Source organism: Montipora capricornis, chromosome 14, assembly GCF_036669925.1.
Source record: "Montipora capricornis isolate CH-2021 chromosome 14, ASM3666992v2, whole genome shotgun sequence".
Lineage (NCBI taxonomy): Eukaryota > Metazoa > Cnidaria > Anthozoa > Scleractinia > Acroporidae > Montipora > Montipora capricornis.
In genome coordinates this window covers 48,122,028-48,136,799 of record NC_090896.1, presented here as the reverse complement: position 1 = coordinate 48,136,799, position 14,772 = coordinate 48,122,028, and the positions used below count along the sequence as shown (strand labels likewise).

Here is a 14,772-nt window from a genome sequence, read left to right as displayed (position 1 = left end):
ACGTGCAGGGCGCGTGAAATACAATAGAACTGCCGAGGGCCCCTAGAAGTTATTAGGACATTAGTTTAGGCCAATAAGGTTAGGATTTCTTTAATCAACGCTTACTTTCAATCTTAGTTTTTCTGCGTTAGTTCTTTGGTTATCGGTTCTCAAAAGGAAAAATTTGTCACTACATGTATGAATTCCTTTTTTTAAAATCCCATATCAGTATAGGACTTCTGCATTTTTATTTTCCCACTCGCTTCAGTCAATACATTTGCTGGACATCTCGTCGCCCACTGCAAGCCTTAAATGGGCCTTGTTACTTCAGCCATAAAACAAGAAAATCCGTCGTCCCTTTTCCAACGTTGTCCCGCAAAGAATAAGGACAAGCGTAGTGAGCGACATGTGACGGTTTGACCGAGAAAACTAAAAGGTCTGATTAGTTGCAATGTCACGGATTACAAAGGAAGGCCGCACTTTTCCATAGGATATCCGGTCGGAACTGAACGTACCACCTCCCTGATGGTTGTTAAGTGCTCAACTAACTAACCCAACGGGTCGGCGGTTTGTGTAAGAATGTTTTAGACAAAGCCTCGTTCGATACAAAGGAAGGAAAAAGGCGATTATGGCGTTGTTTTGTTTTATCTTTACAGACCCAGAATTCATTAATTCTCATCATCTTCTCTGGAGATATATGTATGCTTACATCTCTATCCTTGTCATAAGAATGCAATATTACTTCGCGTATCAACTTGGTAAGAAATGAAACAAAGTTCACTATTAATTGGTCTTCTGTTCATGGCTTCTATTTTGCTTCAACTCGGGGGTAATCATAGTAAAGACACCTGACTATATTCTCTTCGACGTTGGCAGCAGGCGGATAATTGGGCTATTTCCTAGTTGCTGCATGCCTCAGTTTCAAAGCGAGTCCTTTTGCACAAGCATTTAAACGGAAATGAGTTGCGTATTCTTATGCAAATCAAACTCATTTCCCTTACAACAGTTGAGCACCAAGACTCAATTTGAAACTGAGGCAAACAGCAACTCTAAAATGGCCCATTGGAAACTTAAGAGGCAGGGGCCCTGTTTCTCGAAAGTCCCCAAAAGCCATTTGTGAAACTGCCAACCGCTTGCTTTTGTTTTCAAGGTAACAAAAACAAAACGTACTGTGAGATTTGACGACTTCAATCCTCTTCGTTCTTGAGATACAGAGGGAATTGTGACACCCGAAAATGGCCCGTCAAGTTTCGGAACTTTCGAGAGACGGGCCCCAGAGCCGGCAGCTAAAAGTTTGTTTTCGTTTGCGCCATTCTCATACTGAAACTGATCATCAAGCCTATATTAATCAGTGCACTGTCGTGAAACAATCCATCTACACCTCGAAAATGAATTATTACTCTGGTCTTATCAATGAAGCCGGTGTCGATAGCAAAGCTCTATTTGGCAGTGTTGATCGTCTTTTACATAGAAAGCCAGAGAAATTTCTTCCAACATGCTCGTCAGCTGCAGCATTAGCAAACAATTTCGCTGAATTCTTCGAAACTAAAATTATTGACATCCAAAATCAAATTAAAGTTCACTTGACTCCTGATCTCTTCTGCACATTTGACTCACCTTCACTAAAATGCCAACTAAATAATTTTTCACCTACATCTACTGATGAATTGTCTAAGATTGCTCATAAGGTCGTCTTAAAATCATGCATCTTAGACCCACTTCCTCCCGCACTGATGAAAGAATACTTGGAAATGTTTCTACCGACACTTTGTAAGATCGTTAACTTATCTCTGGAATCTGGTCATCTGCCTCCTTCTCTTAAAACTGCTGTCCTTAAACCTCTACTCAAGAAACCTTCTTTAGATCACGAAATCTTTAAAAATTACAGACCGATCTCAAACCTTACAGTAGTCTCAAAAATCATTGAAAAAGTCGTGGCTGTGCGCTTACATGAGTACTTGCTAAGTAACCACCTTCACGAGCCATTACAGTCGGCCTGCAAGCCTTTCCATAGCTGTGAAACTGCTCTTGTACGTGTGCATAATGATGTCATGCGTGCTATTGATAATCGTCAGTTCGTTATTCTCTTCATCTGTCTGCTGCCTTCGACGACGGTGTTTGGAATCAGCGGAACTGCTCTCAACTGGTTTCAATCTTACCTTACTGGTCGGACTCAATCTGTTCTGATTAATGGGAATAAATCACAACCTCGTAACCTCAGTTGTGGAGTGCCCCAAGGCTCTGTGCTTGGACCTATCCTCTATTTATTGTATACTGCACCATTAGCTGACTTATTTCGACACCATAACTTGCAATTTCACCTCTATGCTGACGATACGCAACTTTACGTTTCCTTTTCAACAAATAATGACGTGGAACTGACTGAAGCTGTTGAACGTATCGAGCTATGCCTGAGTGATTTGGACAAATGGATGAGTATTCAACAAACTAAAATTGAATAAAGAAAAAACTGAGTTCCTCTTTATTCACTCAAAATTTAGACTACAGCACTGCTTGCCGTCAATCTGCTTTGGTCAAGACACCGTCCAGCCTTCTCAAAGTGCCAGGAATATTGGTGTCACTTTTGACAGTACCATGTCAATGCTGCCTCATATTAATACTGTATGTAAATCTGCATTCTATCACCTTCGTAATCTATCACGTATCAGAAAATTTATATCGACGGAAACTGCCAAAACACTTGTGCATGCCTTTATCTCAACCAAACTTGACCACTGCATTTCCCTTCTGTACAATCTTCCGAAATATGCTGTTAAAAAACTACAGTATGTACAAAACGCCATATTACTCCCATCTTGAAAGATCTACACTGGTTACCAATTAATTAACGCATAAAGTTTAAGATTTTAATTCTCACTTTCATGGCTTTGCATCATTTGTCTCCCTCGTACATACAAGAACTGATAAGTCTTTACCGTCCTTCAAGAACCCTCCGCTCATCTACATCGCTCCGTCTTAACCCTAGCAGCTGTAATTTGAAGTCTTATGGATCTAGAGCTTTCGCTGTCGCCTCGCCACAACTTTGGAACGATCTACCAGAACACATAAAAAACTCTGATAATCTCCAGACTTTCAAAACACGACTTAAAACTTATTTATTCAAGGAAATTTTTGTATAAGTTTTTCGTTTGTGGATTAATTTTTAATTTTAATTTTTCATGACTTGTAAAGCGCTTAGATCACGTCTGGGTAGGCGCTATATAAGAAATATTATTATTATTATTATTATTATTATTATTATTATTATTACTATTATTATAAGAGGCAGTCATCCGTGTTACTTTTGGTGCAAGCGTGAATTTAGAATGGATGCGACTAGAATGGATACCCCAAAATAAGGTGAGATACCGGTTGCAAAAGTGCCAAGTGGTTTTAAGTTTTACTAAGTTTAAAAAAATCTGTGAAAAGAGAGTGTCACCAGAACAATTTATGAAGGCTAATCATTTCGAGTCAGCGCTTAACCCTAATCACGAGAGATCAGTGCCTAACCCAGCAGTATTCTCTTCCTAGACAGAGTGTTGTTTATCTGCCGAAGCGGGTTTGGTTGTCGGGTATTGCCACGTAACGTGTCACGAAGTGTCTCATTTTATTTTGGAGCATCCATTCCAGTCATAACCAATAGATCCCTTTACAGCTGTGTGTTTAGTTACCTGGCCTGTGAATGAAAGTGAGGCTGGAGTTGACCTTGCCTTGATAGAAACCTCACTGCTTTTCGTATGTTAATGATGTTGTTGTCATGCTAATTAGTAAGAATTTACATAAGAAAAGCACTGAGGTTTCTATCAAAACAAGGTCAACTCCAGCCTCACTTTCATTCATAGGCCAGGTAACTACCTGTAAGCACACAACTGCAAAATGGACTATTCTTGAATAGAACATGTTCAAAATGGCGCCCAGTAGCTCTAATTAACATTAATGCGAAAGAATAATAAATCGGTCTGTTTTTTTTTCAGCCGAGGCCGTTAATAATATCGCTGGATTTGGCTTTAATGGGTACGATGAGAGTGGAAAAGCCAAATGGAACCTCATGACGAACGTGAACATTTTCAAACTTGAGGTAGGCGCTTCAACTGAACTGGCAAGAAATTTGTTGTACTTGTACCTTAATGGACGGGCTTCACCGCTGTGTGAAAGAACAATAGGGAGTTTAAGCACGCGACTTTTTAGAGCCACGAACGGCGACCGGAAGTGAGCTCTTTTCCTTTGTAGCTTGTCTTGACAAGAACACATTTATATTACTAAGTATCTTCACCATATTAGAGACGATCAGTTAAAAATTCTGGGACAGGCTACCGTTCTGGCATTCGAAATGTTCACTTCCGGTGTATCTAACTCACGCTAAAGATTAGCCAATCAGACTGAGCTAGATGACCACAACGCTTCTGTTTGGTCCGTAAGCAAGGAGTCAATCGAGGAATTGCTTGTGCTAAATGCAAAATAGCAGTAGCGATTTTAAGAATAGATATCGGATGGGCCGCATTTAATCGCGTACCAACTCTTCTGGGGTTTGGACTTCTGGTGTCAGTTGATATATTTTTCATTTGGTTTCGTAGTTTGCGACGAGTATGAAGGAAGTGTTAGATAACTGGAATATCAATACGGTTCTGTGGCTTAGAAGGTATGTTTACCGGTCAGTAATAAAGAATTGAAAAATAGTCAGTCATTATTGCGCAAGCGCGGTGGCCTAATGGTTGGTGCGCTCGATTCCGGAGCGAAGAGTCCTTGTTCGAGTCCCCTGGTCGGGAACATTGTGTTGTGTTCTTGGGCAAGACACTTTACTCTCACGGTGCCTCTCTCCACCCAGGTATATAAATGGGTACCGGCGAATTTAATGCTGCGATAGACTAGCATCCCATATAGGGGGGAGTAGAAATAATCCTAGTTGCTTCATGCTATGAAACCGGGATAAGCCTCCGGCCTGCGCAAGCCCGCTCTTCGCTTGAAAGCCACTCCTTCGTTTCTAGTACTTTACTCCGCCGATTCACTCCTTGATGAAAAAATTTGAACAGCCCAGCATAGTCTGCAATTTGCATATGCAAATAGCAGACAAAAAGTGCTGAAAACGGGGTTGTGAAAACCGCGTTTGCTTTTGATCGCGCGAAAGTTTTCAAAAGAAATTTGCTTGGTTTGGTAGAAGATTTCAAATACGTCAGTACTGATTGGATAACTTTTTTTGCATAGGATTATGTACGAACGAGTCTCGCATAATCGTACATTATCAGTGTTTTTACTATCATGCATTTGGCACGGCTTTTACCCTGGTTATTACATGACATTCTTCAGTGTTGGACTGATGGTCGAGGCAGCCAGAAAGGTAACTACCATGATGATCATAAAGGACAGCAGCGTTTGTAGGCCGTGTTCGAATTCCACACCGACTTTCCAATTTATTGAATACTAATTACTACTTCTAATCATACTTAACTTAGGTAACCTCCACTGAAACAAGAATTAAACTTTAAAATATTAAACATAATGTTTACAATCAAAATTGTTCGATCTTTTTCCAATGGAAGCGTTTGTATCCGAAATAGGCAAATTTCAAAAACGCTTGTCTTGGTTTTCAAATTTACTGGGCGCTGCCATTTTGAATAATTGTGACGTGTAATGGTTGACTTATTGTGTTCACGCAAAGAGCTTTTGTTTTGAAACAACAGGGCAACCATTGCACGTCACAATTATTCAAAATGGTAGCGCCCGAGAATTTTGAAAACCAAAACAAACGTTTTTGAAACTTGTTTATTTCGGATACAAACACTTCCATTAGAAAAAGTTCGAACAATTTTGATGGTAAGCATTATGTTCAATTCTTATTTTTGAATGAACATTTAGCAACATTTTTTGATAACTATATCACACGTTCAAACCGAAAGTCAGATACACTGCACCTCAGGTTCGGTTATTGATCGAGTTGCTAAATTAACCATCGTAACAAAGATTTAAGGCTGACCTTTCAAGCGTTAGTCCTATCGTTAGTTTTTATTATAGAGCGTTTTCACATGACGTCACGGTGGCCATTATGGTGTACCAAACTAATCTTCCGGGAATTGAACTCTATTTTTATGCAAGTACTTTCTTTTGTTTCAGTAATCCAATATGGCTGCTGGTCACGTGAGTGAAAACACTCTTTATATGTCAGATAGTACGCGTCCTATGATTGGTCAATTTAGCGGGCCGTATTCTGCTCGTCTTTTGATAAGACATTCTCTAGAAAGTTTTTTTCTGTCGTTTATGTTACATAAACTCGTAAAACAGTTTGAATCATGCAAGCAACTATTTCAAAAAGTGAAGAGGATTTATTCGTTTTTCGGATTTTGACGTGGCAATCTTTGTAGCAGTTGAACCTTCTAGACTTTCTAGCCTTAACTTTGACCAGTACAACAGCATTTCGTATCTTTTGAGATGACCTTTAGCAGATTACAGTAGTTAACCAAATCCCGATTTTCATTTCCCAGGTCCGACGAACCTGCAGACCTTTATTTCAGAGCTCACGCTCTGCGTCCTTAATGTATGATGTCATGACTTGCGCCGTAACCATGTGCTGTTTGACGTTCGGAACAGTCCCTTTTGCAGTTCTGGAGTTAAGGATTGGCCTGGCCTTCTGGCGGTAAAACATGCCTTTTCTTGTTTCGTTTGTCAACAATCCTACTCTTGTGCTTTCACGTGTCAAACAAGGCCGGTTGCGTTGTTTGAGTGCCTCGAAACGAAACGAAAACGAGTAATTTTGGCCAATCACAGCTGAGGCAGACAAGGAGGTGATCTTATCAAAACGCACATTAGATATTTGCAACCGGTGCAAAGCGCGCGAAAACGTTTGCGAGCCAATCACAATTTGTTTCGCTTTTGCTCTCTTCTGATTGGATGAACGTAGCGCGATTTTTGAGCCAACCACAAAGCCAAAGCAATGCCGCCAATTATTTTTGAAATCCTCTGTCTTGAATTGTTTTTCCTCAGTTCCATGTATTGCTACGGTCTTTTCTGGTGTCTCATCCCATTCCTGTTTTTGAATTTTGGCCGCAAAACCAAGAAAGAAAAGAAGGACGAGAACGTTTTAAAGGAAAAGGAAAAGAGCGAACGGGAGAAGAAAGCAAAAGCAGAGGACGGTGATCTTATGGAACTTGTGAGCAAAGTTAAGAGGAAGCTGGCCTTGCTAAAGGAAAACTTCATGTTGAGATAAAACAGAGATAGGACTGTCGGTATTGAACTGGGACGGATGATGGTAAAATTTCGCAAAGATCTTTTCATTGGAAACTTTCATTGACATAGGAAGGCAAAAAGTAAAGGCAAAATTTTGTACAGTCGAGACGTAAGCTGGAGGCGTCTCACAGCGCTCCTAAGCGCCATATTCGAAGGTCAGAATGCTTTGATTGTTCTCAAACTTCAGGGGAAAACCCTGACTCGTGTAATAAGACAAAAAATACTTTTTACAGGCCTTAAAGTGCACCTTAACTCAAATATTTTTTCCTACAATATTAATCTCCCCACCAAAACCAAAAGTGTTTTACCATTCTCACCTTACAATTTCGTTTTTTATCTGCCGGGCAAGACGCGCGCAGTTATCCAAACAAGCAGTAATTTGGACCCGCGACTGTGACGTGAGAGGCATGGGCCTAGTCTCGATTTTACGTCACAAACTGCTTTGCAATGCAAAATTTCTTTGAACACAGGAATGCAAAAGCAGTTTGTGACGTAAAATCGAGAATAGACCCAGTCCTCTCACATCACGGTCGTGGGTCTGAATTACTGCTAGTTCTGCCAAGTTTACGTGGCTTGCACGGCACAGAAACAATGAAATTCTCGTTGACAATGCTGACACATGTTTGCTTTGGATGGGGAAATTTATATTAGGAACAAAAAATATTACAGTTTCGGTGCACTTGAATTTGTAAGGTCGAACATTTTCACCTGGTAATTAACCAAATTACAAACAGAGAAAACGTTTTGTATATTTGTGGTGATGGGTCAAGGTTCACCTCTTCCATTGCGTCTCCAGGTTCGCTTATTTTTTTATCTGATCGCGGGTCACGAGCCTTGGTATGAATTCATTTGTTAAATACGGACCATGTTTCAACCTAGGCTTCTTTGGACCCATTTTCCAGTTTTGTGCTTAGCTACGTGTACTTTGAGAGTGAGGCTAGATGTAATCTTGTTTTGATATAAACGTTCTCAATGGTTTGCTTAACAGCACTGGTGATAAAAAGGTCATATCCAGCCTCGGCGCCATTTTATAGCCAGGTCACGTAGCTAAAAATTGGAAAATGGTTTAGTGTGTTCACGCTGGCAAAAAACGACGATGGTAGAGTGATGAACGGCCCCAACGTCTAGGTTCACTAACAAACTATTTCCCCGTTAACCGAAGAAAGGGTTCGTTTCTTATTTTACCAAGAATGAATACCGAGCGGTTTAAGAATTTTTTTATTAATTTATGTTTATTATATATTTATTATTATAATACATAATTAGAATTATACATAATTATAATACATAATAACTATAATATATAATTGTAATATATACTAACCATTTGACTCCCAGGATCATCACCTCTCAATTTCAGCAAACTGGCAAGAAGACAAGTATTGAGAATGAAGATAATTATCAGCTTAAGGGTGTGATCTGATACGATACCAAATTCTCATGACCAGCTAACGAAGGCAGCTATGGAAGTAGTTAGGAAAACGCACTTTGAGATCATGGGAGTCGAAGGGGTTTATCCGTTTATCTTGTAATTCACATTTGCTGAATTTCAATGAAAGAAGACCAGTATTAGAGATTATTAGTGTAAATAGGCAGGTGATTATAGAAAATCGCGCTCTCTCATTGGCTCGCTATCTCGGATTATCAGCCGATAATCACCTCAACGGACAAAATGGCTGCCAGTGGTCGTTTTGCCACTGTAAGTGAACATGATTTCGAGTTGAAAGGTTTTTTTTTTCTCTTTTTTGAAATAATCACCTGTGTATGTATACTAAAACAATTATTCGCCTCAGGCTCAGTGATTATCGGTGAATATTCACCGATAATCACTTCGCCTTCGGCGAATAATTGTTAAATATTAGAAATTTAGTATGACGTTAACGTGAAACCCGAACGGCAGGCCACTGCTTGTCATATTAACAAAAATGAAAATTCTCGTATTTTAACTTTACTTTCTCTAATCAGACGTTGCATGCTTTTATGCTTCATTTTATTTCACACTATTTACAAAAGAGGTGTACTGTTTCAACGCAGGCCAATACAAAAGCTCATTAAATGATTTGGTGGTGAGGGGTTTGCTATCGCAAGTCGGGGACAGCTATTCTTAGAGTTATTTTCATAGAGTTATGTCGTAGAGTTAGAATTAAGTTTCCAAAATCCTGAATTCAGGATTTTGGACTGCCAAAATCCTGAATTCAAGATTTTGGAATGCAAGATTTTGGACTTCCAAAATCTTGATCAGGATTTTGGCAGTCCAAAATCTTGAATTCAGGATTTTGGCAGTCCAAAATCTTGAATTCAGGATTTTGGAAGTCGTTAACTCTAACTCTTAAGTCATAACTCTACTGAAATAACTCTATTGATAGTTAACCTCTCGCAAGTCATCTCTTAAGCCTGGTTTTCAACGCAATCACAAGAGCGCTTATTTTCACCGTGAAAACGGTCCTGAAGCAAGCATAAGCACCAGCGTAAGGATAAAAATGTTTCCTTTTCCTTGTGCTTGCGCTTATGCTTTCGTTCGCTTTGCATTGTGTGAAAACGTGACGTAACGCAAGCACGACGCAAGCTCTGATGTTAGTCCAATGAAAAAGACCCGTTCCTGGTTCCACTCGTAGTGCCGCGTTGTGAGAGAACATGGAACTAGCGAATCTATGTCTCTGGGTCGTGTGCTTGTGGTTGCGTGCTCGCTACTGAAAACCAGGCCTTATATGTGCACGTGTTGATTGTAGCCGTGCTCTCACGGTGTGTCAGAAGATATGTGGCGCTAACAGGCAAGGAATCGGTTGAAATCAAGCACGCTTCTTCGGCTATTTTACACTGGCTGTTAGCCGTAGGACGCGATTTGAAATGTCTCTATTGTCATGATTAAAAACGTAAAGAGAGTAAATTGATTCCAGAAAATTAACAAAGGACGATGAGTTGACCGCGTTTAGAAGTTTTTCTGGACGACCATGATGACGTCATGAAAAAATTATTTATTGTAGGAAAATTGATCTCATTAAATTTGTAGAATTATTGTTATTCTGTTAATAGATACAAGCAATACTTCAGAATTCGTAGTTTAAAATGTCTTTTTAGGTAGTTTTGATAAAATTAAAAGAAACACGAAGACCAGTTGATCATATTTCCTGTGTCATTATTGTGTTAGCTTCCGTCTCATTTTGAAAGCGAGGCCAAGTTTGCAGTCTTCATTACAAAAATTAGTGTTTGAAGGAGTGGTCGGGGTTTGAGTTGCTAAGGCCGCGCATTCCTGAAATTTCGTCTCTTTACTGGAAAGGAGCTTCCGGTTGCAACCTCGTTCCCAGGCGGAGAAAATCCTGGGAACGAGGTTGTTCCAGTTTCCCAAACCTGTCAATCACGAACATTCATGTGGGCATGAGTCAGTGGGAACAGCAATTGGGTCAAATCGGGAAAGATATTTCGGTCGGACAGGTCGGAGGGAAGTCCCAAATAGTTCCAAACCTAAACGGACCTTTTAATTAGACTTCCAATTGAAGTAAAAGGCAAAGCACTTAAGCCCTACAGGTCAGCTAGGGTGGAGAGGGGTCTGGGTACAGACTACATAACATTTAAAACCTATGTATTTCACCAAAGTTTGCTCGGGATCATGACAATCCCACATGTGCTCCATTTTGTAAAATGATTCTCTGAGCCTTTTTATTGAACTTTATATAATAACCAAATCAATGATTCTGTGAGCCTTTTTATTGAACTTTATATAATAACCAAATCAATGCGCGCGCTCTGATTGGTCAATCAGCTATGTTTTATTGTGCCAGTAAACTCATGGAAAAATCGCGCGTCTTCTGAATTATTATATAAAAGCAATAGACCACAGGTTTCTATGGTTTCTAGGCATGATAAACCACGATCACTGCCATAAAAAGAATTATTGTTATACACACGAGTTGCAGAAGTATCTTCCTCATTGATTCCTTTTTGATTTCTTTCCCATTGAAATGCTGTGACGTCATGGCACCTGGTGTCACTTTAACATCTTTGGTAGATTTTAGTTTAAAGCGAGCGAAAACAATGGCCAATAACAGCAGAATGTGACCAATGAAATATGTTGATCTGGTGACGTGACTTGGGTCATGCTTAGCAAACATACAAAGCGGGGGAACTGGAATTAGTATGTCCAGGACATTTCAGTTTTTGATTCGACTCATACATCTCTCAACGTGACCCCTTAAGCTAGCAACCTTTTCGTTTTTGTCTGCTTTTTCACGAGAGAATTGCTAGCCATTTTTCCTTTCAAAAGAACAGGAATTGCATGGGTTTCACCAAAACCCTACAAGCTCATCTTGAATAAGCTGAAAACCATTATCATCCGCCATAACTTCCTCAAGTTTCTGTATCAATACCAAGAAACCATCCTTAACTGTTATTTCTTTGTCAGTGATGCTGCCAGGGTATAGCTCACCACTTGGGGTTATTTCAACCAGGCCTTTCATGGTTGGAGTTCAGTGTGATTCAATGTTTGCTGCAAAAACGTAATCCTTCCTTTCATGGTTGCCCTTGACTTGTAGGATGAGTAACAAGAAGATTGATTATCCAATTAAGGTTGATGGTCGTTCCATTTGCAGCTCTGTGACATTCAACAATCAAAACTGTGTTGGGGTAAAATTCTTTAAAAAGCATTGGCATATGTTCCTGCAGTACACCTTTTGGTAGAACAACACTCAGCTCTTGTAATTCAAGTCTTAAAAATTGAATTCTCCTTCGAAATATGATGGGTACTATTGTCTCTGAAATCCTGAATCTGTGTGCCAAATCCTTTTCAAACAGACCCAGTCTTAATCGCACTAGCACAAGAATAAATTCCTGGGACCGAGGTTCAGAGAGGGTTCTTGATCTTCCAAGCTGCAAATGTGCTGAGTAATCAAAAATTTTCGTATCATGGGTACCATAGGAAATATTCTTAGCCGACTCTTTTACAAAATCATTACAAAGTATCAATGCAGAAAAAGAAACATCCCGGTCCTCTCCCTTAAACTTTTCAATTTCAAATCTCAAGTTAAACAATTCTAATTGTGTGTCAAACGGTTTGCGTGGCTTCCTCCCCTTCTTGTACTTCGACATTTAAAGATGTCACGGTACCTCGTTCATGTGCGGTCAGTATGTCCTCTGTCTGAGAGAGCTCGCTTTCCGAAGCACTTCTATGGAGTAAGTTTGCAGCGGTATCATCTATGGAAGACCTTGTTTCAGTCTAGATTTCGAGGACTCTTAAGCCACATCGTTTACAGAAACACGCTTCAAAACACGTCCACTTGACACAGCGTTTGAACACGAAAAGTGGAGCGTAAATCTTTGTGAAAAAAGACAAAAACAGCAAGGTGACACACGCTGGCACCAACCCGGTGTGGCCAAACATCACGTATACGCACAACCATTTCACCCAGTTAATTCGCAGTTCCTCCTTGGAGGTGTGCCCCCAAAATTCGGGTGAGGTCAGACTCCAGTTTCAGGCTTACATTACGAATCAAGATCTTGTACTGTTTTTTTCAACCCTCGATATTTCGGATTGCGATAACATTTGAGCCCGGTGTATGAATTCCGGCACGCGTTTTTTCATTTGTGAATTTTCCTTAAAACACCAACCACTAGCGTCGGTTGCTTTTTACCAGAATGCATGACGCAAGCAACTGACATGTACTGACTGCGCAACCTAGCAGAACACACGTCAAAAGTGGAAACACGACTTCTTCTTCGCATTAAGTGCCTAACAACATTCATGGCATTCGAACCTTGTAAAGAAGCGTTCCGCAGAGACAAGTTTGCTCTGTCGAGGCGCGGTTAAAAATTGTCTATCAAGGTAATCAGTTGGCATTCGGCAAACATGATCACATCGCCTTGCACTGACGTTTGACATCCCTCTTTTTTTCTTTCATCTTCGCTACAAAAATATGGTTAAGAATGGGTTCCTTGTGCCGTGATCTTTGATGTATAAAATGCGTTGATAAACTCTATTGTGTTGTATGCACAAAACATCCGCAGAATATTCTACTAGTATAGGAACCAGGCAATTCAAACATAATAGGGAGCTTAAGCACGCGCGTTTTTGAGACGAGGACGGAAACCGGAAGTGAGCTGTTTTACCTTTTAACTTGTCTTTACACAACCACATTTATATTGCTAAGTATCTTTTCTCCATTAGAGATGATTAGTATAAAAATCTGGGAGACAGCACAGTCCTGACACGCGAAATGTTCTCTTCCGGTTACGTTCGCGTCTCAAAAACGGGCCGTGCTTAAGCTCCCTAATGACGTCAATTGGACCGCATTAAATTATCTTTCCTCTGCATGGCTACAGATAGTTTCCCTGACCTGCAGTTCATTTGCTTTTTCAAACCACTTTGAGTTCAGATCCAGCGTTTGTGTACGAGATAAGTTAAAAAATCACCTTTTTAGGCCACACGTTAGTTTAGGAAATAAAAAAACAACGGGAGACAACCCTGTAGCTACAGACTCTCTGTCTGTAGTGCATCTCATTTGTATATACTGCAGACAAGCTGCAGGGCGAAAAAAAAAGCAAAAAAAGAGAAAAAGATCGGGATAGTTTGTTCAAAAATGGGGACAGCTTTTCTTAGAGTTTATTTCATAGAGTTGAGTTAATTTAATATTTTGGAAAGCCAAAATCCTGAATTCAATATTCTGGAAGGCCAAAATTTTGGAAGGCTAAAATCCTGAATTCAATATTTTGGAAGCTAAAATCCTGAAAGTGGCAAAAGAGAGGGACTAGGGCATACGAAACACAAGATTGCCGACAGTTTGTCTGCCCGCGTGTTTCAGTCGCTTGCAAGGTATGTATATCAACAGTATTTGATTATACTAAGAGACTGTTAATATACATACCTTGCAAGCGTCGTATACTGTGATATTTAACTTCTTTCTTAAGCTTCGCATTCGTCCACATTTTTCTTATACAACTTGAGGTACACGGCAAGGAAGTACTTACGAAGCTAGAACTTAGGTACATTTTTCATAGTGACTATCTACAGGCGACTTTCACGATAGCCTCCCATGTAAAGCAAGTCATATGCATGGCAATACCTGTCCACGTATATCATAAAACTCCAGTCTTTTGGTGCAGCAACTTCGAGACAGCTTTCTAATTGGTTATCGGTTTCAGTATTCATACACTTGTTCATTAGGTCTCAACACTGCAAAATTATTAGAGATCAAAGAACTGTACTATGCACTTACCTGTGACTCGAGATCTATAGTCCTGTGTCTTCACCGCTACACTTAGGCGACGAAAATGATCAACCCAACACAGTTCTTTTCATTATTTACTTTTGTATACTGAAAACTCAGAATTGATATGATCGATGTATAATAACCAAAACTAATCCTAACCTGACCCTATTTTTTCTCGAGGTTTAATTTAGGCTCCAAACAAGTGTCCTCAATTTATGTGAGTACATATTCAACCTTGGTAAAATGAAGATCACCGATTTAACCGGTAAAAACCGATTCAACCAGAGACCGGGTTTTACGTGCAACATATATACCTTGCAACTGGGCAAATTTATGTACCTCCATCAAATCTCGACCCTTCCCGTTCACTGTTAGC

General features: G+C 39.9%; 1 protein-coding gene across 1 annotated transcript in view; it reads left to right on the top strand.

The window, feature by feature from the left end:
• The window catches only part of LOC138032615 (lysophospholipid acyltransferase 6-like), a 21,969-nt gene extending 11,648 nt beyond the window's left edge, over nt 1-10,321 (top strand). Inside the window, exons 9-14 of the mRNA XM_068880326.1 lie at nt 636-737; nt 3,954-4,057; nt 4,554-4,618; nt 5,182-5,314; nt 6,456-6,607; nt 6,955-10,321. Of these exons, the coding sequence (XP_068736427.1) occupies nt 636-737; nt 3,954-4,057; nt 4,554-4,618; nt 5,182-5,314; nt 6,456-6,607; nt 6,955-7,177 (779 nt within the window). The 3' untranslated portion in view covers nt 7,178-10,321. The remainder of the gene's footprint in view (nt 1-635; nt 738-3,953; nt 4,058-4,553; nt 4,619-5,181; nt 5,315-6,455; nt 6,608-6,954) is intronic.
• The last annotated feature ends 4,451 nt before the right edge of the window (nt 10,322-14,772 follow it).